The sequence below is a fragment of the Calypte anna genome, chromosome 2 (genome assembly GCF_003957555.1).
Source record: "Calypte anna isolate BGI_N300 chromosome 2, bCalAnn1_v1.p, whole genome shotgun sequence".
Lineage (NCBI taxonomy): Eukaryota > Metazoa > Chordata > Aves > Apodiformes > Trochilidae > Calypte > Calypte anna.
This window is the reverse complement of record NC_044245.1, coordinates 1,163,712-1,190,601: the sequence shown is the minus strand read 5'-3', so window position 1 is coordinate 1,190,601 and position 26,890 is coordinate 1,163,712. Positions and strand designations below refer to the sequence as shown.

The following is a 26,890-nucleotide window of genomic DNA, read 5'->3' as shown; positions in this document are numbered from 1 at the left end:
CAGAACCTCACCCCATGGATCCAACCTCTCCAGATCCCTCTGTAGGACCTCACCCCATGGATCCATCCTCTCCAGAACCTCACCCTATGGATCCATCCTGTCCCAGGAGCAAGTGTAGGATCCTGAAGCAGAGATAAAATCCTGCACAACCTCAGGGTTCTGTAAAAACCAACAGAAAAGGGATTTTTTTGGTTGGAAACCCCCCAAGAAACCCGCTCTGAGGTAGAGACGTTGCAAAAAATCACCTAAACCTCCCCCAGCCACCTGTAAATCCCAAAAATAACTCTTTAGTTTTGAACCAGAACTCGTTATTTTGGGGGCTTTTAGGCAAAATAAACCATGCCAAAAAAATAAAATAAATAAAATAAATTATTGGGCATCATCCTGCCAGGGCTGGGGTTTGGGGTGGACTTGAGTAGGAAAAGGGGTTTTGGGGTTTTCCCTCTGTTTTTATTCCCTTCTTGATGGAAATCCATCCCTCCTCATCCTCCCAGAGAGCTTCCAGCCTGGAGAACACCTCCCGGAGCCCATCCAGCTCCGGCTGATCCATCTGTTTGGGGCCATCCTCTCGGGGTCTAAGGTAAGGTGAGGAAGGGGATGAGGGGGGGTTGGGATCCTCATCAAACCTCAAGGTTTTATTTCTTCTGGATTATTAAATATCTCGTAATTAAATTAATAATTTGGTGGGGTTAAAGTATTCATTCTGTTGCTTAATATTGAGTTTTTATTTAATCTTTGTTATTTATTGTTATATATATTATATATTATATATTAATAATATATATAATATATAATATATTTAATAAATATAATATATAATAAATATAATATTATGATAAATATAATATTATATATAAATATAAATATAATTATTAATATGAATATAATATAATAGTATTATTATACATCATATATATCATTATGTATAATAATATAATATAATTATTAATATAAATATAAATATCATATATAATAATATAATAATATAATATTAATATATAAATATGTTAATATATTAATGTATATTATTTAACATATAATATTATTTATATTATATACAAATATAATTATTATTATATTAGATTATATATATTAGATTAAATCATTTATTATTGCCAAATATAGCATTATATTAATTTTATAAACATTGTTAGCATTATATTCATTATATAATATGTTCATTAATATATTCATATGTAATATATTCATTAATTGTTATGATGTTACAGTTATCTCTAATTATATTCATATATTAATGCTAAATATAAAGAACTTAATTATATTAATTATATAATATATAATATATAATATATAATATATAATATATAATATAATATCTAATATCTCTCTAATATATTATATTATTAAATTATTAAATACAATATATAAATATAAATTATTAAAATTATTAAATATAATTAAATTATATTATTTATAATTTTAAAAATTAATAAACAATGTAATTATATTAATATATATCAATAATGTTAAAATTAACTCAATTAATAGTAGCATTAAATCAGTATATTTTCATTTTCTATTTCTCTAGCATTAATCAATTTTATATATTTAATTTTTTAATTTATAATATTTAATAATTTAATAATATATAATATATAATGTAATATAATATTTAATAATTTAATATTTAATAATTTGATATTTATATTAATTCGTTTAATAATTAATTTAATATTAATTTATTCAATTAATATTAATATTATTTAAGTTATTTAATTTATTTAATAAATGTAATATATGTAATAATTTATTTATTTAATAAATTAATATAATTTTTAATATTAATTTTAAATATAATTTAAATCAAATTTTAATTTTTTAATTTAATATTCAATTAAATTTTTACTATTTAATATTCATTTCTTGATCTTTGTATTATTCATTGCTTCTCTAAGTGAGATAAAGTTTAAAATTAAACTCCATAATTTGTGGAAACTTTTTTTAAAATCAGTTTGCTTGGGTTTTGCCTTTTTTTTTTCTTTTTGAGGTCAAACCCACTGCGTTTAGAGCTGGAAATTGAAATATCCAAAGGTTCTGGGGGTCTATATTTAAATTTAATCTTTCTGCCTTAAATATATTATCTATAGATATACATCAAATGGAATGAGTCTATATTTAAGTTCCTTTTTTTATTTAATTTTTTTTCTTTTTTGAGGTAAAATCCACTGAATTTAGGGCTGGAAATTTAAATCCAGAATCTTTCTAAATTCTATATTTGAAGTTCCAACCATTAAAAATACAGAAAATTATAGATATATCATAGAATCATAGAATCACAGAATTGGCTGGGTTGGAAGGGACCTCAGAGATCATCAAGTCCAACCCTTGATCCACTCCCCCCGTGGTTCCCAGCCCATGGCACTCAGTGCCACATCCAGGCTCTTTGGAAAGATCTCCAGACACGGAGAATCCACTACTTCCCTGGGCAGCCCATTCCAATGCCTGATCACCCTCTCCAGAAAGAAATTCTTTCTCATCTCCAACCTAAACCTCCCCTGGCACAACTTGAGACCCTGCCCTCTTGTCTTGCTGAGAGTTGCCTGGGAAAAGAGCCCAACCCCCCCCTGGCTCCAACCTCCTTTCAGGGAGTTGGAGAGAGTGATGAGGTCTCCCCTGAGCCTCCTCTTCTCCAGCCTCAACACCCCCAGCTCCCTCAGCCCTTCCTCACAGCAATTCTGCTGGATCCCTTCACAGCCTCCTTGCTCTTCTCTGGACCTGCTCCAGCACCTCAAGCTCCTTCCTGAGGGACTTGCTGAGGGGCCCAGAACTGGACACAGGACTCAAGCTGTGGCCTCCCCAGAGCTGAGCACAGGGGCAGAATCCCTTCCCTGGACCTGCTGGCCACGCTGTTCCTGACCAGCCCAGGATGCCATTGGCCTTCTTGGCCACCTGGGCACACTGCTGGCTCCTCTTCAGCTTCCTGGCAATCCAGACTCCCAGGTCCCTTTCTGCCACTCTGTGCCCAGCCTGGAGCTCCCCATGGGGTTGTTGTGGCCAAAGTGCAGGACCCGGCACTTGGAATGTTGAACCTCATCCCGTTGGGATCATCCCAACTCTCCAGTCTGTCCAGGTCCCTCTGCAGAGCCCTCCTGCCTTCCAGCTGATCCACACTCCCCCCAGCTTAGTGTCATCTGTGAATTTGCTGATGATGGACTCAATCCCCTCATCTAAATCATCAATAAAGATATTGAACAGAACTGGGCCCAACACTGATCCCTGGGGGACACCACAGCCGCCAATTTGATGCAGCCCCGTTCAGCACCACTCTCTGGGCCCGGCCCTCCAGCCAGTTCCTAACCCAGCACAGGGTGCTCCTGTCCAAGCTGTGGGCTGACAGCTTCTTCAGGAGGATGCTGTGGGAGACGGTGTCAAAGGCCTTGCTGAAGTCCAGGCAGACCACATCCACAGCCTTCCCCTCATCCCCAGGCAGTCCCCTGATGATAAAAGGAGATCAGGTTGGTCAGACAGGACCTGCCCTTCCTAACCCCGTGCTGGCTGGGTCTGATCCCTTGCCCATCCTGCAGGTGCTGTGTGATTGCACTGAGGATGATCTGTTCCATAACCCTGCCAGGCACTGAGGTCAGGCTGACGGGCCTGTAGTTTCCTAGGTCCTCTTTCCGGCCCTTTTTGTGGATGTATATAAATATAAATATAGTATATAAATATTCTATATAGATCATTAGTCTATATTTAAATTCCCAGCCCTAAACACACAGAAAAATGTATATATAGAAATTAAAAATATATATATAATAATTCTATGATTCTCTGCCTAAACCTTCAACCCTAAATATATATTCTATATATGTAATATATGTAAAATAATTCTGTGCTTCTATATTTAAATTCTATATTTAATATTCTGTCTTTTAGTTCTTTTTTTTTTTTAAGGCAAAATCCACTGAATTTAGGGCTAGGAATTTAAACATGGAATTATTCTATGATTCTGGATTTCACTTTCCAGCTCTTAAAATACAGAATATTCCATATATATAATACATATATATATATAAATAATTATTCTATATTTAATATTCTGTTTTTCATTTAATTCTTCTTTTTTAATGGAAAATCCACTGAATTTAGGCTAGGAATTTAAACACAGAATGATTCTATGATTCTGGATTTCACTTTCCACCTCTTAAAATATAGAATATTTCATATATATATATGGATATATATAATATGTAATGATTATTTAGTGGTTAATATTCTGGTTTTCATTTAATTCTTCTTTTTAATGGAAAATCCACTGAATTTAGGGCTGGGAATTGAAACCCAGAATAATCCTATGATTCTAGATTTCAATTTCCAGCCCTTAAAATATAGAATATTCCATATATATAATACATATATATATATATATAAATAATTATTCTATATTTAATATTCTGTTTTTCATTTAATTCTTCTTTTTTAATGGAAAATCCACTGAATTTAGGGCTAGGAATTTAACCACAAAATGATCCTATGATTCTAGATTTCAATTTCCAGCCCTTAAAATACAGAATATTCCATATATAGAGATGTATAATACATAATTATTCTATATTTAATACTCTGTTTTTCATCTTTCTTCTTTTTAATGGAAAATCCACTGAATTTAGGGCTGGGAATTGAAACCCAGAATAATCCTATAATTCTAGATTTCAATTTCCAGCCCTAAAAATACAGAATATTGCTTATATATGGATATATAATACGTAATGATTCTGTGTTTAATACTCTATTTTTCATCTTTCTTCTTTTTTAATGGAAAATCCACTGAATTTAGGGCTGGGAATTGAAACCCAGAATAATCCTATGATTCTAGATTTTAATTTCCAGCCCTAAAAATACAGAATATTACATATACAGAGACAATAAATCAGCATGGAATGATTCTGTATTTCCATTTCCATCCCTAAACTCCTTGGGTTTTACCTTAAAAAAAAAAAAATCAACCAAGAGCAAGCGGAGCCAAAGCTGTTGATTCGTGAGGTTCAGAACTCCTCTGGTGGCTCCAATTTGAGCTGACACGAAACTTCATCAATCTGAAAGCCTAAAAAAAGCAGAATTTGGGTGAAGACCTCCAAAAGGAGGAGGTTTCTATCGCGATAGAAGACCTCCAATCCCAACTATCCCAACAGCCCAACGCCATCAGGGCCATCACGCCGGCGGCGCTGGAGGTGCTTCTGGGGGTGCTACGGCGGGGAGGTGGGGAACCCCCCCCTCTCCCCGGGATGCTGGAGCTGGTTCTCCAGGTGGTGGTGGCCGTGGTCCACGTCCTCCACGGCAGCAGCCCCGGGGTGGGTCCCGTGCCCTTGAGGCTCCTCCTGGATGGCTACTTCAGGGTTCTCAACTCCGACCTCCCCGTTGCTTCTGTGGCGCCGGAGGCGGCCGGCGGCCTGGTGGCTCTGAGGGTCCTCATGTTGGGTAGGTGCTCATGGGGGGTGGGTGGGTTGGGTAGGTGCTCATGGGGGGTATTTGGGGATGGGGAGGTGGGTTGGGTAGGTGCTCATGGGGATGGGGAGGTGGGTTGGGTAGGTGCTCATGGGGGGGTGGATGGGTTGGATAGGTGCTCATGGGGGGGGAGGTGGGATGGGTGCTCATGGTGGGGGAGGGTTGGGTAGGTGCTCATGGGGGTATTTGGGGATGAGGAGGCGGGATGGATGCTCATGGGGGGGAAGGTGGGGATGGGGAGGTGGGTTGGGTAGGTGCTCATGGGGATGGGGAGGTGGGTTGGATAGGTGCTCATGGGGATGGGGAGGTGGGTTGGATAGGTGCTCATGGGGGGGTGGATGGGTTGGGTAGTGGATGGGTTGGGAAGGTGCTCATGGGGGTATTTGGGGATGGGGAGGTGGGATGGGTGCTCATGGGGGGGGTGGGTTGGGTAGGTGCTCATAGGGGAAGAGGTGGGGATGGGGAGGTGGGTTGGGTGCTCATGGGGGGTATTTGGGGAAGAGGAGGTGTGTTGGGTAGGTGCTCATGGGGGAGGGGGATGGGTGGGGATGGGGAGGTGGGATGGGTAGGTGCTCATGGCTGGGTGGGTGGGTTGGGTAGGTGCTCATAAGGGAAGAGGTGGGGATGGGGAAGAGGGTTGGGTAGGAGCTCATGGGGGGGTGGATGGGTTGGGTAGGTGCTCATAGGGGAAGAGGTGGGGATGGGGAGGTAGGTTGGGTGCTCATAGGGAAAGAAGTGGGGATGGGGAGGTGGGTTGGGTAGGTGCTCATGGAGGGGGGAGGTGGGGTGGGTAGGTGCTCATGGGGGGTATTTGGGGATGGGGAGGTGGTTTGGGTGCTCATGGGGGGGGGGTGGGGATGGAGAGGTGGAATGGGTAGATGCTCATGGGGGGGGGGGGGGGGTTGGGTAGGTGCTCATGGGGGGTATTTGAGGATGGGGAGGTGGGTTGGGTAGGTGCTCATGAACTTGGGTTGGGTAGGTGCTCATGGGTTGGTATTTGGGGATGGGGAGGTGGGATGGGTAGATGCTTATGGGGGAGGGGGGTGGGTGGGGATGGGGAGGTGGGTTGGGTAGGTGCTCATGGGGGGTATTTGGGGATGGGGAGGTGGGTTGGGTAGGTGCTCATGGGGGGTATTTGGGGATGGGGAGGTGGGTTGGGTAGATGCTCATGGGGGGTATTTGGGGATGGGGAGGTGGGATGGGTGCTGATCCATCTCCCCCTACCCCCAGATGCCATCCCGGCCATGCTGAGCTGTGAGGACAGGCCTGTCCTCCAAGCTGTCTTCCTCAGCAACAACTGCTTTGAGCACATCATCCGCCTCCTCCAGAACAGCAAGGTACTGAGGTGGCCACCTCACTGTCCCCTCCCCTGATGACACCAGGGTGGGGCACACCCTCATCTTCATCCTCACCCGTCCTGCTTCCTAACGATGCCGGGACAGGGTGATGGCACTGCTGCAACAGCATCCTTAGGGTGGGGACACTCCATAACCACCATCCCTCTTCCCCCTACCCCGTGCCAGGTGCTTCTCCCTGGGACTGACACCCACCTTGTGTCCCACAGCTCTACCTCAGCAACTCACGGGAGGCGGGGGGAGCCCGGGAGGACATCCCCACACAGCCACCAGATGGGGACAAGCTCCAGCAGGTATTGTCTGGAGCCACCTCACAACCAAACCACGAGGTGTTGTGGGGTGTGTGTGTGTCCCCTTCCCAACCCCATGGCTCCAAACCACCAGTTGTGGTGGGGTTGTGTGTGTCCCCCCTCCCCAACCCCATGGCTCCAAACCACGAGGTGTTGCAGGGTGTGTGTGTGTGTCCCCTCCCCAATCCCATGGCTCCAAACCACGAGGTGTTGTGGGGTGTGTCCCCCCCCCCTTCCCAATCCCATGGCTCCAAACCACCAGCTCTGGTGGGGTTGTGTGTGTGTCCCCTCCCCAATCCCATGGCTCCAAACCACGAGGTGTTGCAGGGTGTGTGTGTATGTGTGTCCCCTTCCCAACCCCATGGCTGCAAACCACCAGCTGTGGTGGGTTGTGTGTCCCCTTCCCAACCCCATGGCTCCAAACCACCAGCTGTGGTGGGTTGTATGTCCCCTCCCCAACCCCATGGCTCTAAACCACGAGGTGTTGTGGGGTGTGTGTGTCCCCCCTCCTCAACCCCATGGCTCCAAACCACCAGCTCTGGTGGGGTTGTGTGTGTGTCCCCAATCCCATGGCTCCAAACCACCAACTGTGGTGGGGTTCTGTGTGTGTCCCCTCCCCAACCCCATGGCTCCAAACCACGAGGTGTTGTGGGGTGTGTGTGTCCCCCCTTCCCAACCCCATGGCTCCAAACCACCAACTGTGGTGGGGTTGTGTGTCCCCCCCCTCCTCAACCCCATGGCTCCAAACCACCAACTCTGGTGGGGTTGTGTGTGTGTCCCCAATCCCATGGCTCCAAACCACCAACTCTGGTGGGGTTGTGTGTGTGTCCCCAATCCCATGGCTCCAAACCACCAACTGTGGTGGGGTTGTGTGTGTGTCCCCAATCCCATGGCTCCAAACCACCAACTGTGGTGGGGTTGTGTGTCCCCTCCCCAGCCCCAAGGCTTGGCAGACCCACCCCCCACCCCCATGTCTCCACAGGTCTTTGAGGGCAGCTCCGACGCCATCGCGGTCCACGCCATTGGGGTGCTCACTGCCATCATGAGCAGCTCCCCCTCAGCCAAGGTGGGCAGTGGACCAGGGTGGGGGATTCACCCCAAATATGGGTGGGTTTGGGGGCTGGGGTGCAAGCAGCAGATGGTGGGGCTCGGGGCGTGGTCCCACATGCCTGGGTGCTTGCAGGAGGTGTTCAAGGAACGCATCGGCTACACCCACCTCTACGAGGTCTTGAGGAGCCAGGGCCAGCCCACCCAACGCCTGCTCCAGGAGCTCCTCAACATGGTGAGCATGTCCACTTCTCCTCCTCGCTGAGCAAAGCCCCTCAGTGCTGGTGGTTCGTGGTGGAACTCAGCCCCCAGCAGTCCCATTCCTCACCCCCACCCAGAGTCTTCTCCACCCTGTTAGTTTCCCAATGGGGAACTTTCTCCCAAGGGGTCCTGGGACCATCTTTAGCTTGGTGTCCTGCTCAGCTTTGAGGAGATTTGAGCCCTTCCTGATGGAGCAGTGCTTTCTTTAGTACTGCTGAGTGTGCCAAGATCTCCAAAATGCTTGATACACAGGGTCTCCAAGGTGCTTGAAACATTGGGGTCTCCAACGTGCTTGATGCACAGGAGTTCCAAGATGCTTGATCCATGGAGGTTCCCCAAGACGTTTGAGGCACAAGGGTCTCCAAGGCCCTTGATGCACAGGGGTTTTCCAACACTTTTGTTGCATGGAGTTCTCCAAGATACTTGAAGTACAAGGGTCTCCAAGACTCTTGATGCATAGGTACCTCCAAGACTTTGGATGCTTGGAGTTCTCAAGACTCTTGATGCCTGTTTCCAAGACTTCTGAGGCATTCGAGGTCTCCAAAACTTTTGAACTTCAAGTTCTCCAAGACTTTTGATGCACAGGGGTCTCTGATAGGCTTGTGCTGACCAGGGTGGAAGATCTGTACCTCTCCATGGGGTCAGAGCTGCACCAACCACCCCCTGTGTTTCAACAGGCAGTAGAAGGTGACCACAGCTCCTTCCCAGTCCACCCCATCCGCAACGAGCAGCCCCTCCTCATCCTCCTGGCCTGGTTGCCAACGTTGGCGTGCCGGGACCTTCAGGTCTTCCTCTCAGGCCAGCTGCGGCGGCTCTGCGAAGCCTCCTTGCCCAACCGCCTCACTTGTGTCAAGGCAGGCATGGTGGGCTACCTCCTGGGTGCCTTGGCCACCGAACCAGCTCTTCCAGTTGCCTGCTCTGAACATTTACTTGAGCTTCTGCGAGCCTTGGGCAGCCTCTCCATCCGCCCCGGAGAACTGCGGCAACTCTTGCGGCTCCTGAGGCGCCAGCGGGGTCGGGGACCTCACCCCTACCTGGCGCCCGTCATCCGGGCCCTCTCGGGGATGGCGAGGGTGGAAGGGCCACCCCGGGCTCTGCAGAGCTTTGACCTGATGCCCAGCATGGCGGGGATCATGGTGCCCTCCGTCCAGAAGTGGCCTGGTGGGGCCTTCGCTTTCCACGCTTGGTTGTGCCTGAGCGAGGAGGAGCCCGAGCCAGCGGTGAGGCCGAAGAGGAGACAGCTCTACAGGTGATGCTCAAGGGGAAGGGAGTGGGGAGGGTTGAGGTGAGGATGAAGAGGGGCAGCACTGCCATCCCCACCCTGCTTCTCCTCTACCAGCTTCTTCACAGCTGGTGGGACGGGCTTTGAAGCTTTCTTCACCGCCGGTGGCGTCTTGGTGGTGGCCGTCTGCACCAAGAAGGACTACATGACCGTGGCATTGCCAGAGTTTGCCTTCAACGACTCAGCTTGGGTGAGCACCATCCCCGTCCCCATCAGGAGGAGCAAGGAGGATGCCAGGATGCCTGATGTCCCCTCCTTCTCTCCTCAGCACTGCGTTGACATCGTCCACGTCGCCGGCCGCCGGCCCTTTGGCCAGAACATCGTCAGCATCTACACCGATGGGCACCTACGGAAGACAGCGCAGCTCCGCTTCCCCTCCCTCCACGAGGTGGGGCAGCCCCCCTCCCCCTGGCTGAACCCCTCTCCCCGTGGCACGGGGCTGGAGGTCCAGCATGGCTCCTTCTCCCTTCCAGTCCTTCACCTCCTGCTGCATCGGTTCCGCCGGCCACCGGACCACCACTGCCACCACCGGCCACCAGCCAGCGTCCCACGGCTCGGACCTGGTCTTCCCAGCACGTCCTGTGCTCCACCACTCCCAGTCTGTCCCTGCCACTTTGGGGCCCCGTGCCTGGACCCCTACTCAGCCCCCCACTGAGGGGGTGGTGGCCACCACGGCTGCTGGCAGCCAGGACACCGAGTGGGGCCGTCCCACCTCTCTGGAGGGTCACCTGGGCTCCGTGGCCATCTTCTGTGAGGCTCTGCAGCAAGCCCAAGTCAAGGCACTCTTCTGTGCAGGTACACCGGGGTGGGATGCAGGGGACATCTGTGGGGGTGCTGGTGGCAACCAGAGGCTCCTCGACCACGTCCCAGCTCACCCCAATCCTCATCCCCCAGGGCCAAACGTGACGTCGCCGTTTACACTGGAAAGTGACTTGGTGGAGCTCAGCAGCAAACTCTTGCTGTACTACACTCCACAGGTGAGGAGAACCACCCCTCTGGGGTTGGGGACAGCACTGGTGGAGCTTCTGCTGTAGGTGACATCTCCAGGAGCATGAAGATGTTCTCATGGCGCTCTCTCCTAGGCCTGCAGGAACAACATCTGCCTGGACCTCTCTCCCAGCCATGGCTTGGACGGGAGGCTGACAGGGCACAGGGTGGTCAACTGGGACATCAAGGTATGGACAGGGCACAGGGTCCCATCCCTGGCTCCATCCTGGCCCATCCACTCCGTGGCATGAAGATAGGTGGGGCCCTTCTGGGGTACAGGGCAGGGACAAGACCCCTAAGGAGTGTTGGGTGGTTCCTGTGGACCCTGTGGAGATTCTGCTACATCAGATTGGGTCCACCAAGGGCCTGCGTGCTCCATGGATCCTCTGAGGTCCTGCCTGACCCATGGGTCCACCAAGGACCTATCTGCCTCATAGGTTCTCAGTATCCAAGGGAGGCACCATGGGTTGTGCAGGTGGTTTTTGGGGGCTTTGTCTAGGTTTGAGCTGTAGGATGGGGTCAAGGTGCTTGCTGATCTTTGCTGGCCACAGGGCCTGGCTCTCCTCAGCTTGGGATAAGCCAATGAGCAGGCAGGACAACCTCTAGGTGCACATGGAACCTCCTCCTCTACACTGTTGTCACCCAACAAAGCCTCTCCCCTCCCTCTGGCAGGACGTGGTCAACTGTGTGGGTGGGATGGGTGTCCTACTGCCCCTCCTGGAGCAAGTGGTGTCCAAGAAGGAGGAACCTGAGGATGAGCAGGAGACCAACGACCTGGTGGGGCCAGAGCTGACATCCTCCAGGAATGCCCAGGGCATGCTCATCCCACTGGGCAGGTCCTCAGGTGAGGACCTCAGGGGATGTGGAGTGGGAGCCATCCAGTTGGGATGGCCTGGGGTGACCCCACTGGGTGATGTCTGGAGTGGGCTGGTGTCTACCATGGGTATGAGAAGTCTTGCTTGGAGCACCAAGAATCACAGAGTAATGGAGAAACCATTGACATCTTTTCCTGCTGTTATGGCCCAATTAGTCATAAACGAGCAATTCTAGGGGGACAAAGGTGGCTCCAGCCTCCTTACCTCCACCTTGCCTTTGTGTGGAGTCTCTGGTGTCTTGTAGTAGGGCTGGGTTGATGCCGGAGCCTTCTCCTGCAGAGATGAAATGGGTTTTCTCCCCATCCCCAGCTGCTTATTTCCAAGAAGCTCAGAGCAACGAGGTTTCCACTCACTTAAATTTGGGGGGAAGAAGGGGAAGGGGCTGAAAAGTTTGCAGAGAAAGGTTTACGGCAGGGTCTCCAGAAGGTCCTTTGAAGGTGCTCGAGGCCACCAGCAGGGCTTTGCCCCATACCTTGCAGAGAGCAGGCTGGAGAGGAACAATGTGGCTGCCTTCCTGCTGCTGGTGAAGAACTTCATCCAGAACCACCCAGTGAACCAGGAGAGCCTGGTGCAGTGCCACGGCCCGGCCATCATCGGGGCACTGCTGCAGAAGGTATGGGGGGCTACCAAAGGTTCCATCCTGTGGTTCTCCAAGTGGGACAGCAGTGCAGCAAACCTCTCCTCTTGCCCGTGGCAGGTCTCCAGCCCCTTGCTGGACATGAGCACGCTGATGGCTTCACAGATCCTCATGGAGCAGGTGGCCTCTGAGGGCAGTGGGCTCCTCTTGCACCTCCTCTACCAACACCTCCTCTTTGACTTCCGCATCTGGAGCAACAGCGACTTTGCCGTTCGCTTAGGTGGGACCTGGGAGTGCTTTGGGGATGTTCTCCCTCCCAACTAGCTTCCAGGACCACTCACAACCTCCTCCCCACAGGTCATATCCAGTACCTGGCCAACGTTGTCAAGGACCACAAGCAACGCATCCGTAAGAAGTACGGGGTGCAGTACGTGCTCGACTCCATCCGGACCTTCTATGGGTGAGCTGCTGCTTCTAGCCTGGACCTCCAGATGCTGCTGTGGTGATGGGCTTGAGCCTTTGGAGCTGCAGATTGGGGTAGACATCTTCTGTCTGGGGCAATATCCCCCCCATGAGCATCTTCTCGTGTGGGAGCATGGTGGTGGCTGTGGGACCTTCCACTCCCCATGTGTCTGTGTCCCGTCCCTAAGCTTCCACCCTGGGCTTTGACCACTGAGCCTCAAAACCCACCCCCAGAATTTCTTCAGCAGCAGATCATGGTGGTTTCTGCATCTGCTCTTGTCCTTTTCTTGACTGGCACTGGAGGTGCTTGCACCCTGCAGAGACCCAACCATGTGGGGTGGGCATTTCCCAGTGGGTGCCTACACTGAGTTGTTCCTCAGGCTCTGGGGTGGGATATGGGATCATGCTTGCCATGGGTGACAAATGGACAGCAGAGCAGCAGGAATACCCATCTGTCCCTCAGCACCTCCAGGGAGAAGACCACGGCCACTGATGACATCAAAACAGTGCAGACATCCCTCTTCAGCCTGGTGAAGGACTTCTTCTGCAGGAGCTTCTCTGGGGAGGAGATGCAGAGCCTGTTGAACTATGTGGCTGGGGCACAGGACGAGCAGCAGGTATGGCACTGAGCTACCCAGGTCCCCAGGCACCTCCATGGGCCATGGGCTGGTAAGGAGAAGCCCCTGAGGTCCTGATGAAGCACATGAGCTCTGTGTCCCACAGGTCTGCGGGGCACTGGAGGTGATCCACAGCCTGCTGAAGGGCTCCCCAGCCCAGGAGCAGCTCTTCACCTTCCTCTTTGAGCCAGGCCACGTGGAGGTCCTCTTCTCATTGCTGGTGCAGAAGAAGTTCTCGGATGAAGTGCGGGAGAGGGTCTTCAAGGTCAGATGGGTCCCCAGTGCCAGCCTCTTGGCATCCCCAGCAACTGAAAGCTGTGCCAGAGCAAGGGTGGTCACCCCTTTCTGCCTCACCAGGTCCTCTACAAGATGCTGAAGTATGAGAAGGTCCCTGAGCGCAGCAAGAACCGCCTGAAGCTGAAGGACATCGGGTACCAGGGCCTTGTCACCCACCTGAGTGACATCCCTGGCTCCATGCTGCTCTTCCGCTGCCTCTCAGAGCAGGTCCTTGGAGCAGGTACCACCCTCCCACCCAAACCAGGTCCTTGGAGCAGGTACCACCCTCCCACCCAAACCAGGTCCTTGGAGCAGGTACCACCTATCCCACTCAAACCAGGCTGGCCTTGGCCACCCATCCCAAACACACGCCATGGGGTCATCACTGCTGGCTTCCCATCTGCTCTTGGGGTCTTTGGTGGCTTTTGGGGACAGAAGGCAATGTCCCACCACCGTGCCTGTTTTTCCTTGTCCACAGACCCTCCCAACTACAAGGACCTGGTGGCTGTGGTTTACCTGTCCCACCGGGCCGAGCTGACCGTCCGGCTCGATATCTGCCGCAAGGTGAGCAGGACCAGAGGTGCCAGGGACTGGGACCCAGGGGTCACCCTGCTGCTGAGCTCCCTGGGCCACCACCCCACCACACCTCAACACAGGGACCATGGGGATGGTGGTAACATGGATGTGCCAGCGTGGAGGGTGTGTAGCACCCTGTGATGGCTGTGGGAGATCCCGGATCTCAGGGCCATCAGCAGCCAACCCAAACATCCTTCCCCTTGGAGGCACCAAACTCCCAAGAGAAGTGGCCAGGAGCAGGGACACCATCATCAGGTCTTTCCCCTTGCTTTCCCTTGCAGCTCTTCCACTTGATCTACTCCCAGCAGGACATGGTGAAGCAGCTGGCAAGGCTGGCTGGCTGGCAGGACACGCTCACCAAGCTCTACGTCAAGGAATCCTACGAGTCCCACCAACACAGCCTGAGCAGTGTGGGCAACGTGGGCTGCCTGGAGCTGCTCCGCTTCCCAGACCCCCCCAGCAAAGAGGGGATGAGCTCACCACCAGCTGAGCTGCAAGAGCTGGATGTCTTCCTGCCTCTGGGCTACGAAGCCTCAGACCAGGAGCTCTCTGAGGGCTTCTCCGACCACTCCATCTCCCCGAGTGGTCCCACCAAGTCCTTCCACTCCTACAACTTCAAGTCTTTTGACTCCTCCGACCGGGCCAGCCGCTCATCCTCCAACCCGGGTGATGGTCCTCCCTTTGATGGTGTCTACCACCCACTCTCACCCTTCTCCACCTCCCCCTTTGACCTGGGACTCGACCTGGCCAGCAGCAGCTCCGTCACCACGGCTGAGAGCGGCGCGCAAACCCCCGCCAGCGGCCCTGGCACCCCCTCACCCCTGGAGAGCTTCAAACCCTTCCCAGGAATGCGAGCACGCAAGAGTTCCAGCCTCTCCAACGTCCTGGATGAGAGCAGCTACCAGGACACCTTGCCCAGTGACAACGTCTCCAACACCAGCAACCCCCAGGTGAGCCCCAAACCATCGCGCCTGCCCCACTGGGCTGTGCCGGATGCTGGACCTCTCACCCTTCTTCTCCATTTGGCAGCAAACACCCGAGGAAGAGCTGTGCAACCTCCTGACCAACATTGTCTTCTCGGTGACGTGGCGTGGGGTGGAGGGCTGGGATGACACAGCATGGAGGGAACGTGGACAGGTCTTCTCTGTCCTCACCAAGCTGGGCACAGCGTGCGAGCTGGTGCGACCTCCCGATGAGATCAAGCGCAGGTGAGTCCTGCCCCGGGTCCCAGGTGGGTGCATCCCAAGGTAGAACCACCTTATGGAGCTTTCTGCTCTCCCACAGCCTGCTAGAGATGATGCTGGAGTCAGCGTTGACGGATCTGAAGGAGTCAGGACCAGCTGCCCTGCCTGGCTTCACCCACAATGCCCTCAAGCTGCTGCGGCTGCTCCAGGACTTCTTGTTCTCTGAAGGACACAACAACCAGGCCCTGTGGAGTGAGAAGGTGGATGGGCATGGGTGGGGGGTCCTAAACCCAACCTCTGAACCCTAACGCTGACCCCAGATGTTGGCCCTAAGCCCTAAACCCTGCCCCTACCTGCAGCCCTTGGACCTGACCTTAGAAAATAATCTGAGCCTTAACCCTGACCCATAACCAGTAAATCCTTAATCCTAACCCATAACCAGTAAATCTAACCCTGACCCATAACCAGTAAACCCAACCCTAACCTTGACCCATAACCAGTAAATCCAAACTAACCTTAACCCATAACCAGTGAATCCAACCCTAACCCATAACCAGTAAATCCAAACTAACCTTAACCCATAACCAGTAAACCCAACCCTAACCTTGACCCATAACCAGTAAATCCTTAATCCTAACCCATAACCAGTGAATCCAACCCTAACCCATAACCAGTAAATCCAAACTAACCTTAACCCACAACCAGTAAATCCAACCCTAACCTTGACCCATAACCAGTAAATCCTTAATCCTAACCCATAACCAGTGAATCCAACCCTAACCTTGACTCATAACTAGTAAATCCAGCCCTGACCCATAGCCAGTAAATCCTACCATAACCAGTAAATCCAAACCTAACCCTGCCCTATAACCAGTGAATCCAACCCTTAACCCTAACCCCACAATCTTAATCTATACCTAACCTCGTACTCTAAATGCTAAAACCTAATCCTACCCCTAACTCATAACCAGTGAATCCAACCCTACCCCCTCCTGTAAACCCTAACCCTAACTCTAACCTCTAATCCTTAAACTTCACCCTACACCCTTGCCTTGAACCCAACCCCCAGCCCTATACTCAAAGCCCTAAATCTAAATCATAACACTAACTCAACCCTACCTCCTAAATCCTAATGCTAATCCTACAGCCTTGCCTTAAACCACAAACCTAATCCCAACCCTTAACCCTAACCCTTACTGTAAACCAAAATCCTAATCCTATACCCCAAGACCTAGTGCAGAATGTAGGAAACTAACCATACCTCCTAAATCCTAACCACTAACCCTACTCTTTGGTGTAAAGTGCAGTCCTAAACCTTAGCCCTCACCCCAATCCTGACCCTTCATCCCTTAATCCTAGCCCCTTGGTCCTGACCCCTTGGTCTTGATCCCTTGGTCCTGACCCTTAATCCTGATCCCTGGTCCTAACCCCTTGGTCCTAACCCCACACCTTTAACATAACCCCACACCTTTAACATAACCCCCAACCCTCAAGTCCACCCTGAGTCCACCCCACAGCCCTCAAACCAAACCCTGTTCAGATAGAGGTAGAGGTAGGGCCTCAGCTCATGATTAAACCCAAAGCCCTGAGGGTGGTTGGGTGACAGGGACACCCCTGGTGATGGCTTCATGTCCAGCCAGCTGGGGAGGTGAGGGGGTGCAGAGGTGGGCAAGGGGCTCACTGTGTGTTGTGTGTGTCTCCAAAGATCTACGAGGGGGTGAGCAGTCTGCTGGACAAGCTGGGTGTCTGGTACCACCTGGCCAACGGCACCTCCGACCTCAAGGAGATGGCCCAGACAGGTCTCCGTATCCTGGTTGGCTACATCATGCTGCAGGACCCCCAGGTGGGTCAGCCCTTCCTGGGGCTCAGGGTGAGACCCTCAGTCCTTGGTGCAGATCAGGTGATGTCCTGTGTCCCATCTGATGTCCTATGTCCCTTCCCAGCTCCACTCCCTGGCCTACGTGAAGCTGCACAGCCTGCTGCAGACCTCCTCAGCCCCCAAAAAGGATGAAGCCTGCTACCTCCTGGGCAAGCTGGAGACCCCCTTACGCCGTTCCTTGGACACCAAGTCAGAGACCTTCTCCTGGTTGGTGCCCATCATCCGAACCCTGATGGACCAGTGCTACGAGACCCTGCAGCTGCAGCTCTTCCTGCCCTCCCTGCCCCCCACCAATGGCAGCCCCACGTTCTACGAGGACTTCCAACTCTTCTGCACCACCCCGGAGTGGAGGAGCTTCATCGAGAAGCACGTGGGTGCCACGGGGCAGGGGGTGGCATCACCACTGGGGGAACCTCATCCCAGGCTTAAAGATGGGTGGCAGAGTCAGCATCATCACTGGGTTGGGACAGCGAGGGTTGGGACCACCCGGGATGGAGATGTTCATAGGATGGGGGGTGCCAAGCCCTCTGAACACCTTGCCCTCTCATCCTGGTTCTCTTGGTAGGTGCAGCCCGCCATGGCCCAGTTTGAGATGGACACCTTTGCCAAGAGCCACGACCACATGTCCAACTTCTGGAACGCTTGCTACGATGCCATGATGAGCAGTTCCCAGCGGCGGGAGCAGGAGAAGGCAGCCAGCCACAAGATGTTCCAGGTACTGCCTGCTCCTTTTCCCTGGGATGTCACCCTTGGGGACCCAAGGGTGTGTTCCTCACCACAAGGATGTGCTTCTTGCTCTGGAAATGTCACCCTAGGGACATGGTTCTCTCCCTGGGGACAATAATCCTGGGGATGTGCTGCTCGTCCTAGAGATATGGTCCTAGGGACGTTCTCCTCATCCCAGGAACATCATCCCATGGATGTGCTCCTCACCCCAAGGATGTGCTTCTTGCTCTGGAGATGTCACCCTAGGGACGTGCTTCTCTCCCTGGGGACATTAATCCTGGGAATGTGCTGCTCATCCTGGAGACATGGTTCTAGGGATGTGCTCCTCATCCCAGGAACTTCATCCTAGGAATGTCATCCTAGGGTTGTGCTCCTCATCCTGGAGACATCATCCCACGGATGTGCTCCTCCCCCCCAAAGATTTGCTTCTTGCTCTGGAGATGTCACCCTAGGGATGTGGTTCTCTCCCTGGGGACATTAATCCTGGGGATGTTCATCCTGGGGACATCATACTGGGGATGTGCTCTCCCTCTGGGGAGATCCTCGGGAGGTGTTTCTCATCCTGGGGATGTAATTCCAGGGATATGTTCCTCACCCTGGGTACATGCTCCTCACCCCAGGGGCATCAGCCAAGGATGTCATCCTGGGGACGTGCTCCTTGCCTTGTGGATATCATCCTAGGGACATGCTCCTTAACTCAGGGACATGCTTGTCACCCTGGGGACATTAATCCTGAGGATGTGCTCTTCATCCCAGGGATGTCATCCTGGGGACATGCTCCTTACCCTGGGAACATGGCCCTCAGGGAGTTCTCCTCATCCTGCAGATATGGTTCTAGGGATGTGCTGTTCATCCCAAGAACTTCATCCTAGGGATGTGCTCCTCATCCCGGAGACATCATCCTGGGGATGTTCTTCTCACCCAGAGGACATCATTCTGGGGATGTTCTCCTTGGGGATGTCACTCCATGGACATGCTCCTCACCTCAGGGATGTGTCCCCAGCCCTGATGTCACTTCCCTCCCACTCCCTTGGCAGGAGCTGGTCCTGGAGCCAGCAGCGAAGCGCGCCAAGGCGGAGAACACCCGGCACGCCAACGTGATCAAGCAGTCCAACAACCACCACAGCACTGTCCTGAAGCAGTGGAGGTCCCTCTGCCGCCTCCTCACCTCACCCCGCTCTGCCTGGGCTGACCGGTGAGCTCCCCATCTTGGTCTCCAGGGGGTGGTGACACAGCTGGTTGTCCCCAGGGTGCCTCACCCTCACCTGTCCCTCAGGAACCCACCAGAAGTTCGCTGGAAGCTCTCGAGCGCCGAGACCTACTCGCGGATGAGGCTGAAGCTGGTGCCCAATGTGAATTTTGACCAACACTTGGAGGCCAGTGCTCTACGGGACAACCTGGGTGAGGCTGAGAGGGAGGGGGGCACCCAGGGGTCCCCCCAGTGCCGTGGTCAAGGGAGGACCACAGGCGAGGGGGTGCCACCATTTGGATGCACGTGGTGGCGTTGAGGTGGGAGTTGCAATGGATTCTGTTGGAGTTGGGAGTAGCGTGGGAGATCTTCACTGGACTTGTCCCTCACCCATTGGTGGCTGGAGGTGTCTGCTGACCCCCTCCTCATTTCAGGAGCTGATCACCTCCACAACCCCCCCGAGTCCCTCCCACTCGCCATGGCCAAGGAGGCCAAAGTCAGCGAGCTGGAGGATGACCAACTGGCCGAGGAGGACCTCCCCGTCCTGGACAACCAGTGAGTGTCCCCATCCCTTGCCATGGCACTGTCTCACCCAGGTTGGGGGTGTCACTGGGGTCTCCTCACCCCCGGTGTCACCCAGGACTGAACCCAAGGAGCAGAACCAGCGGGAGAAACTGGTGGTCTCAGAGGACTGTGAGCTCATCACGACGGTGGCTGTCATTCCCGGCCGCCTGGAGGTGACAACCCAACATGTCTACTTCTACGATGGCAGCAGTGAGAAGGAGGAGACAGAGGGAGGTAACATCACCTGATCTTTGTTGGGGGGGGTCCCTGCAGCAAGGTGGGGTGAGGAACCTCTTACCCAATCCCATCTTCTCCAGATGTAGGGGGGGCCCTGCAGCAAGGTAGGGTGAGGAACCTCTCACCCAATCCCATCTTCTCCAGAAGACCATCACGCTGGGTGTTGGCCATTTTTGGGGTGGGCTTCTTCCAGCCCTGGGGGGGAGGGTGATGCTGACCTCCATCCCTGCCTTGGAAATGGGCCTCTGGGTGGATGGTGACCCACTGTGCCCCCTCCTCTTGGCAGGGATTGGCTATGACTTCAAACGTCCCTTGTCCCACCTGCGGGAGGTCCACCTACGCCGCTACAACCTACGCCGCTCCGCGCTCGAGCTTTTCTTCATCGACCAAGCCAACTACTTCCTCAACTTCAAAAAAAAGGTGGTGACTCCCTTCCCTTCTCCACCCAAACCTTCCCAGAGCCACAGCACTGTCCAACCTGTGACCACTCCATGGTCTCCCCATGTCCCACCAGGTGAGGAACAAGGTGTACTCTTGCATCCTCGGCCTGCGTCCCCCCAACCAGATCTACTTCGGCAGCCGGTCACCCCAGGAGCTGCTGAAAGCCTCGGGGCTCACCCAGGTACCAGCCACACCTTGTGCACCCCAACTCCATGTCTCCCCTTCCTGGATGGCAAAGAGGAGGGTGCCAGCATGGGATGGAGGTGGCTATGGGATCATGAGTCACCATGGGTTGGAGTTGACCATAGGGCCAAGGATGGGCAGAAGATGAGGGTGGCTGTGGCACCCAAGATGGCCATGGGGTTGGGACAGCTATGGGATCAGAGATGGTTTGAAACGAGGGATGGTGATGGGACCAGGGATGGCCATGGGTTGGAGATGGGACCAAATATGGCCAGGATGAGGATGGCCGTTGGTTGGAGATGGCCATAGGATGAGGATGGCCACGTGACCCAAGATGACCACGGGACCAGGGATGATCTGAGACCAGGAATGGCCACGGGACAAAGGATGGTCATGGGACCAGAGATGGAGATGGCTGTGGGACCAAGGATGACCATGGGAATGGGGGCAGCCAGGAGACCAGGAATGGCCATGGCACCAAGGACAGCCAGAGGAACAGGGATATCTGTGGGATATCCCAGGGATGTTCTGGAAACAGGAACAGCCATGGCTGGGGGTGTCTTCCCCATCTCCTGCCCCTTGGTCCACCTCAACCACCCTCCCTTCTCTCCAGAAATGGGTCCTGAGGGAGATCTCCAACTTTGAGTACCTCATGCAGCTCAACACCATCGCGGGGCGCACCTACAACGACCTCTCCCAGTACCCTGTGGTGAGCCCCATGTCCCACCACCATCCTGCCAGAGACCCCATGTTCCCCCCCAAGCCTCACTCACCTCCTACCCCCTCCCAGTTCCCTTGGATCCTCCGGGATTACGTCTCAGAGACCCTTGACCTCACCAACCCATCCGTCTTTCGGGACCTGTCCAAGCCCATTGGGGTGGCCAACGAGCGGCACGCCCGGGACGTGAAGGAGAAGTGAGTGTCTCCAAGAAAGGAAGGATGGAGGATGTGGGGGACCTCATGGCTGGCTCCTGGTGGACCTCTCCCCCATTGTCCTCAGGTATGAGAGCTTTGAGGACCCCACGGGCACCGTGGACAAGTTCCACTATGGCACCCACTACTCCAACGCGGCGGGCGTCATGCACTACCTGATCCGCACCGAGCCCTTCACCACCCTCCACATCCAGCTGCAGAGTGGCAGGTGGGCACCCATCACGTGGACCAGGAAGAGGGGGACATCAAGGGAGGGGGGGGGATGAAGAGGCTCCAACCAGATGTCCTGTGCCCACCCAGGTTTGACTGCTCGGACCGGCAGTTCCACTCGGTGCCGGCGGCGTGGCAAGCCCGCATGGAGAACCCCGTGGACGTCAAGGAGCTGATCCCTGAGTTCTTCTACTTCCCTGAGTTCCTGGAGAACCAGAATGGTAAAGGAGCCACACCATCGTGGGGACAGCACCCCAGGGAGCATGGTGGGGATCAATGTCCCTCACCCCACTGCCTGCCCTGCCTGCAGGTTTCGACCTGGGCTGCCTGCAGCTCTCCAACGAGAAGGTGGGGGACGTGGTGCTGCCCCGCTGGGCGCGCTCCCGTGAGGACTTCATCTACCAGCACCGCAAAGCTTTGGTGAGATGGTGGAGCCCATCCCAATCCCTCCTCTGCTTCCACTCCTGGGTGGAGGTTGTTCCAAGGCAGGGGGTGGACATTCCTAGCCCACCTTGATGCCCTATCCTTGACCAGGAGTCTGAGTACGTCTCAACCCACCTCCACGAGTGGATCGATCTCATTTTTGGGTACAAGCAACGAGGCCCGGCCGCCGTGGAGGCCCTCAATGTCTTCTACTACTGCACCTACGAGGGTGAGCTGTGGGGCTGGGAGGGAAGGGGGGGTCACCTGGCACCTGAAACCCCATCCCCACCATGACTACTACCATCCCCACTCACCATGACCACCCCGCTCCCCAGGGGCTGTCGACCTGGATGCCATCGCCGACGAGACGCAGAGGAAGGCTCTGGAAGGCATCATCAGCAACTTTGGGCAGACACCCTGCCAGCTGCTCAAGGTAGCTCATACCCTTGTCCCCACCCAAAAAATAGCCCTTTTGGGGGGCCACCTCCCTTCTCATGGGTCCCCTGACCCTACCAGGAGCCCCATCCTGCCCGGCTGTCAGCAGAGAGCGCTGCAAGGAGGCTGGCCCGCCTCGAGACCCGCTCACCCAACGTCTTTGAGAACCTGGACCAGCTCAAGTCCTTCTTTGTGGAGGTGAGGACAGCTTTAGGGGAGGTCCTTGGCCAGGACTGAGTGGGTGGTGGTGGCCAGGAGGGTGCCCACTGGTTGCTGTCTCCTCACAGGGCATCAGTGATGGGGTGGCCCTGGTGCAAGCCGTGGTGCCCAAGAACCAGGCGCACTCCTTCATCACTCAGGGATCACCCGATGTCCTGGTGAGTGTGGGGAAACTGAGGCACGGGTGTGTGCTGCTGCCTGGGACCAAACCCCAGGAGGACTCCAGTGGTTGGAGCTGTGTCACCTCCATCACATCTCTGCCCAGGTCACCGTGAGTGCCAACGGTTTGTTGGGGACCCACAACTGGTTGCCCTACGACAAGAACATCTCCAACTACTTCAGCTTCACCAAAGACCCCACCGTCTCCAACTCAAAGTAAGTGGACGTGTGGTCACCAGAAGTGCCACCAACCCCGCCCGTGGCTCTGCCACCATCCCATCTCCCTTCCCACCAGGACCCAGCGCTTCCTGCAGGGCCCCTTTGCTCCCGGTGTGGATCTCTGCTCCCGCACGCTGGCCGTGTCCCCTGATGGGAAGCTGCTCTTCAGTGGGGGACACTGGGACAACAGTCTTCGTGTCACCTCGCTGGCCAAAGGAAAGGTCGTTGGGCACATCACAAGGCACATAGGTACCTCCTCCACTGATGAAGATCAGATGTTACCTCAATGAGTTTGTAGGGCCATAAGGGGAAGCAGGGGACACACGAGTGGGCAGGGGACATCTGTCAGTGTCCCCTCTTCTGGGGACAGTCAAGGCTCCATCTTGGACCTGGGATGGGGTGAGAGTTAGCAGCATCTCCACACCCCAAAACACAAAATCTCAGTGCCACCCCATGGGGTCAGGATACCAAGCAAGGTGTGGGACAGGCACAACAACTCATGGTGTCCCTCTGGGTGTCACAGATGTTGTCACCTGCCTGGCACTTGACCTTTGTGGTATCTACCTCATTTCTGGGTCCCGGGACACCACCTGCATGGTGTGGCAGGTCCTACAGCAGGTAGGAGCTTGCCCCCTTGACACCCCACGCTCCAGATGGAGTGGCTCATGGTGGGTCCTGCCACCAGGTCACTGAGGTCCCCATGTCCCCAACGGCAGGGTGGTTTTTCCAGTGGCTTGGCCCCCAAACCTGTCCAGGTCCTGTATGGCCACGATGCTGAGGTGACCTGTGTGGCCATCAGCACCGAGCTGGACATGGCAGTGTCAGGCTCCAGGGTAAGTTGGGGTGGGGGGGTGGGCAGTGGGGTGGCCTGTGCCACCATCCCCACCTCCTGTGTCCCCTTCTTCCCACAGGATGGCACCATCATCATCCACACCATCCGCCGGGGGCTCTTCATCCGCTCCCTGAGGCCACCGGGGGAGATGTCCCCTCCTGCCATCCTCTCCCACCTGGCTGTGGGTCCAGAGGGGCAGGTGGTGGCCCAGACAGCCGTGGGTCAACGAGCCTGCTTGAAGGTATGTCCAGGTGTCCCCATGTCCCCTCCCTCGTCCCCATCAGCATGTCTTTATGTCCCCTCTTGGCTGTGTTTTGCAGGACAGGTTCTCCTTGCACCTCTACTCGGTGAACGGGAAGCACCTCTCCTCTGTCCCCCTGGATGAGGAGGTGACAGCCATGTGCCTGACGGAGGAGTTCGTGGTGCTGGGGACCATGCAGTGCAGGCTGGAGATCCGGGACCTCCAGAGGTGAGGGCTGACACCCACCTTGTCCCACCTCAGTGTCCTGCTCAGGGACAGGGGTGCCCATCCCACCTCTCCTCTCCTCTCCAGCCTCAGGGCAGCCGTGTCCCCCGTGCCCATGAGGGTGCCCGTCCACAGTGTGTCCGTCACCAAGGAGAAGAGCCACATCCTGGTGGGCTTGGAGGATGGAAAACTCATCGTGGTAGGGGCTGGGCAACCTGCTGAGGTGAGCATGGACCCCCCAGGCCTTGGGGAGGGGGTTGCCTTGGTGTCCACTGGGTGCTGCTGGGGTGGGGACCTCTGTGTGTCCTGCAGAGGGGACAGAGGTGGCATGGGGTGAGGGAGATACAAGGAAGGGAATATGGGAAAGGGAAGGGGTGGGGATGGAAAGGGGATAGGGATGGAGGAAGGGAAGAGGTGGAAATGGGGAAGGAGGTGGAGGTAGAGGTGGAGATGAGATGGAGACAAGGAAGGTGGATGGAGGGGTGGAGATGGAGATAAGGAAGGGGATGAAGATGGAGGTAGAAGTGGAAGTAGAGATGGAGATAGGGAAGGTGGAGGGTGGTGGTGTTGGAGATAGGGAAGGAGGTGGAGATAGGGAAGGAGGTGGAGACAGAGTTGGATGGAGGTAGAGAAGGGTGGAGATGATAAAGGGTGGATGGTGATGAAGGGTTGGGAAAGGATGGTGATGGGAGAAGGGATGAGGATCTGGAAGGGGATGAAGAAGCAGATGGACATTTGGGATGGGATTGGGATCTGGAAGGGGATGAGGGTGGTGATGGAGAAGAGACTGGGGGTCTGGAAGGGGGTGGAGATGGAGAAGGGAATAAGGGTGAACATGGAGAAGGGATGGGAGATGAAGAAGGGGATTGGGAGTTGGAAGAGGAGGAGGAATGGGTATGGAGAAAGGGATGAGGATCTGGAGGACAATTGCCAGGGAGAAGAGATGGAGGAGATGAGAATCTGGAAGGGGATGGAGATGAAGAGTGGGCTGAGGATGGGGATGGAGAAACACATGAACAGGTGGAAGGGGATGAAGATGGAGGAGAGGATGAAGATGGAGAAGCAGGGGGGAGATGGGATGGGGAAAGGAATGAGATCTTCTGGAAGAGGACAGAGAAGAGAATGGGGAAGGTGATGGTCATCTGGAAGGAAATGGAGAAGGGGATGAAAGGGATGGGGATGAGATGGAGAAGGGGGTGAGATAGAGTAGGGGATGGTCTTCTGGAAGGGCATGGAGAAGGGGATGGAGAAGGGAATGGATGGTTTTCTGGAAGGGGATGGAGAAGAAGATGGGGATGGAGAAAGGAATGACTGGTCTGGAAGGGGATGGAGAAAGGGGTGGGGATGAGATAGAGCAAGGGGTGGAGAGGAGATGGAAAAGGGGGTGGGGAGGAAATGGAGAAGGGGATGGTCTGCTGGAAGGGGATGGAGAAGAGGATGAAGAAGGGGATGGAGATGAAGAAAGGGATGAGGAGGAGAAGGGGAAGGGGATGGAGAAAGGGATGGAAGGGGAATGGAGAAAGGGAGGGAGAGGAGATAGAGCAGGGGGTGGAGAGGAGAAGGAGAAGGAGGAGGAGAAGGAGGAGGAGAAGGAGAAGGAGAAGGAGAAGGAGAAGGAGAAGGAGAAGGAGAAGGAGAAGGAGAAGGAGAAGGAGAAGGAGAAGGAGAAGGAGAAGGATGGTCTTCTGGAAGGGGATAGAGAAGAGGATGGGGATGAGCTGGAGGAGAGGATGAGGATGACTGGAGAAGAGGATGCTCTCCTGGAATGAGGTGGTGATGGGGACACGGCTGTCACCATGGCCCTGAGGTGTCCCTCTCCCTGTCCCCTCCTCCCCCAGGTGCGACCAGGACAATTCCACCGCCGGCTCTGGCGCTCCACCCGCCGCATCTCCCAGGTCTCAGCGGGGGAGACCGAATACAACCCCCCCGAGAGCAGAGCCTGAGGGGGCACCCACCCCCCAGCACCCACCCCACACCCCCTGGGGGCCTCCCCGCACCCCCCTGGGGGGGCTCAGCCCCGCTCAGCCCGTGGCCTTATCCGCGACCCCCCCCCCCAAAATAAGAGGGGGAGGGGGGGGCGCGTCCCCCCTGCCCACGGAGGGACAAGGGGGGGCGGGGAGTGTGACAATGAGGGGGGGGACCCCTCGCTGGGAAGGGGGGTGCCATGTCTGTCTGTGTGTGTGTGTGTGTGTGTGTCCCCTCCCGCCGTGCCCCGCTGGCCAGGAGCCGGATGGGGTGTCCCCTCCCCGCCCCCAACACCTTTTTGGGGTTTTTTTTTTGTTTTCTATCCATTTTTAGGTCTTTTACAGAAAAAAAAAAAAATAATATATCGATGGGAAAAGAAACGGGCCCGGCCCCTCTTTGTGCCAACCCCTCCCCCCGTGTCACCTCCTCCCCTCCTCAGTGTCACCAACCCCCCCCTCGTGTCGCCCCCCCCTCGTGTCACCCCCCCTCGTGTCACCTCTCCCCTCGTGTCACCTCCCCCTTGGTGTCCCCTCCCCCTGTCACTGCTGGGGTTGGGGG

At 54.0% G+C, this 26,890-nt stretch overlaps 1 protein-coding gene across 1 annotated transcript in view; it reads left to right on the top strand.

The window, feature by feature from the left end:
• NBEAL2 (neurobeachin like 2) overlaps nt 1-26,335 on the top strand; it is a 27,286-nt gene extending 951 nt beyond the window's left edge. The window contains exons 2-50 of the mRNA XM_030446489.1: nt 420-580; nt 5,151-5,436; nt 6,694-6,800; nt 7,028-7,111; nt 8,091-8,174; nt 8,292-8,390; nt 9,094-9,665; nt 9,756-9,888; nt 9,967-10,086; nt 10,172-10,493; nt 10,593-10,675; nt 10,781-10,873; nt 11,358-11,529; nt 12,040-12,173; nt 12,258-12,417; nt 12,495-12,597; nt 13,063-13,216; nt 13,323-13,481; nt 13,574-13,733; nt 13,971-14,056; nt 14,350-15,018; nt 15,098-15,276; nt 15,353-15,512; nt 16,958-17,095; nt 17,196-17,501; nt 17,697-17,846; nt 18,895-19,052; nt 19,134-19,258; nt 19,481-19,601; nt 19,687-19,844; nt 20,134-20,267; nt 20,362-20,469; nt 21,085-21,180; nt 21,262-21,386; nt 21,472-21,612; nt 21,705-21,835; nt 21,925-22,034; nt 22,149-22,266; nt 22,373-22,470; nt 22,554-22,670; nt 22,760-22,849; nt 22,957-23,066; nt 23,146-23,318; nt 23,593-23,687; nt 23,786-23,902; nt 23,981-24,142; nt 24,222-24,370; nt 24,455-24,590; nt 26,206-26,335. Coding sequence (XP_030302349.1) covers nt 420-580; nt 5,151-5,436; nt 6,694-6,800; nt 7,028-7,111; nt 8,091-8,174; nt 8,292-8,390; nt 9,094-9,665; nt 9,756-9,888; nt 9,967-10,086; nt 10,172-10,493; nt 10,593-10,675; nt 10,781-10,873; nt 11,358-11,529; nt 12,040-12,173; nt 12,258-12,417; nt 12,495-12,597; nt 13,063-13,216; nt 13,323-13,481; nt 13,574-13,733; nt 13,971-14,056; nt 14,350-15,018; nt 15,098-15,276; nt 15,353-15,512; nt 16,958-17,095; nt 17,196-17,501; nt 17,697-17,846; nt 18,895-19,052; nt 19,134-19,258; nt 19,481-19,601; nt 19,687-19,844; nt 20,134-20,267; nt 20,362-20,469; nt 21,085-21,180; nt 21,262-21,386; nt 21,472-21,612; nt 21,705-21,835; nt 21,925-22,034; nt 22,149-22,266; nt 22,373-22,470; nt 22,554-22,670; nt 22,760-22,849; nt 22,957-23,066; nt 23,146-23,318; nt 23,593-23,687; nt 23,786-23,902; nt 23,981-24,142; nt 24,222-24,370; nt 24,455-24,590; nt 26,206-26,310 — 7,751 coding nt within the window. The 3' untranslated portion in view covers nt 26,311-26,335. The remainder of the gene's footprint in view (nt 1-419; nt 581-5,150; nt 5,437-6,693; nt 6,801-7,027; nt 7,112-8,090; nt 8,175-8,291; nt 8,391-9,093; nt 9,666-9,755; nt 9,889-9,966; nt 10,087-10,171; nt 10,494-10,592; nt 10,676-10,780; nt 10,874-11,357; nt 11,530-12,039; nt 12,174-12,257; nt 12,418-12,494; nt 12,598-13,062; nt 13,217-13,322; nt 13,482-13,573; nt 13,734-13,970; nt 14,057-14,349; nt 15,019-15,097; nt 15,277-15,352; nt 15,513-16,957; nt 17,096-17,195; nt 17,502-17,696; nt 17,847-18,894; nt 19,053-19,133; nt 19,259-19,480; nt 19,602-19,686; nt 19,845-20,133; nt 20,268-20,361; nt 20,470-21,084; nt 21,181-21,261; nt 21,387-21,471; nt 21,613-21,704; nt 21,836-21,924; nt 22,035-22,148; nt 22,267-22,372; nt 22,471-22,553; nt 22,671-22,759; nt 22,850-22,956; nt 23,067-23,145; nt 23,319-23,592; nt 23,688-23,785; nt 23,903-23,980; nt 24,143-24,221; nt 24,371-24,454; nt 24,591-26,205) is intronic.
• The last annotated feature ends 555 nt before the right edge of the window (nt 26,336-26,890 follow it).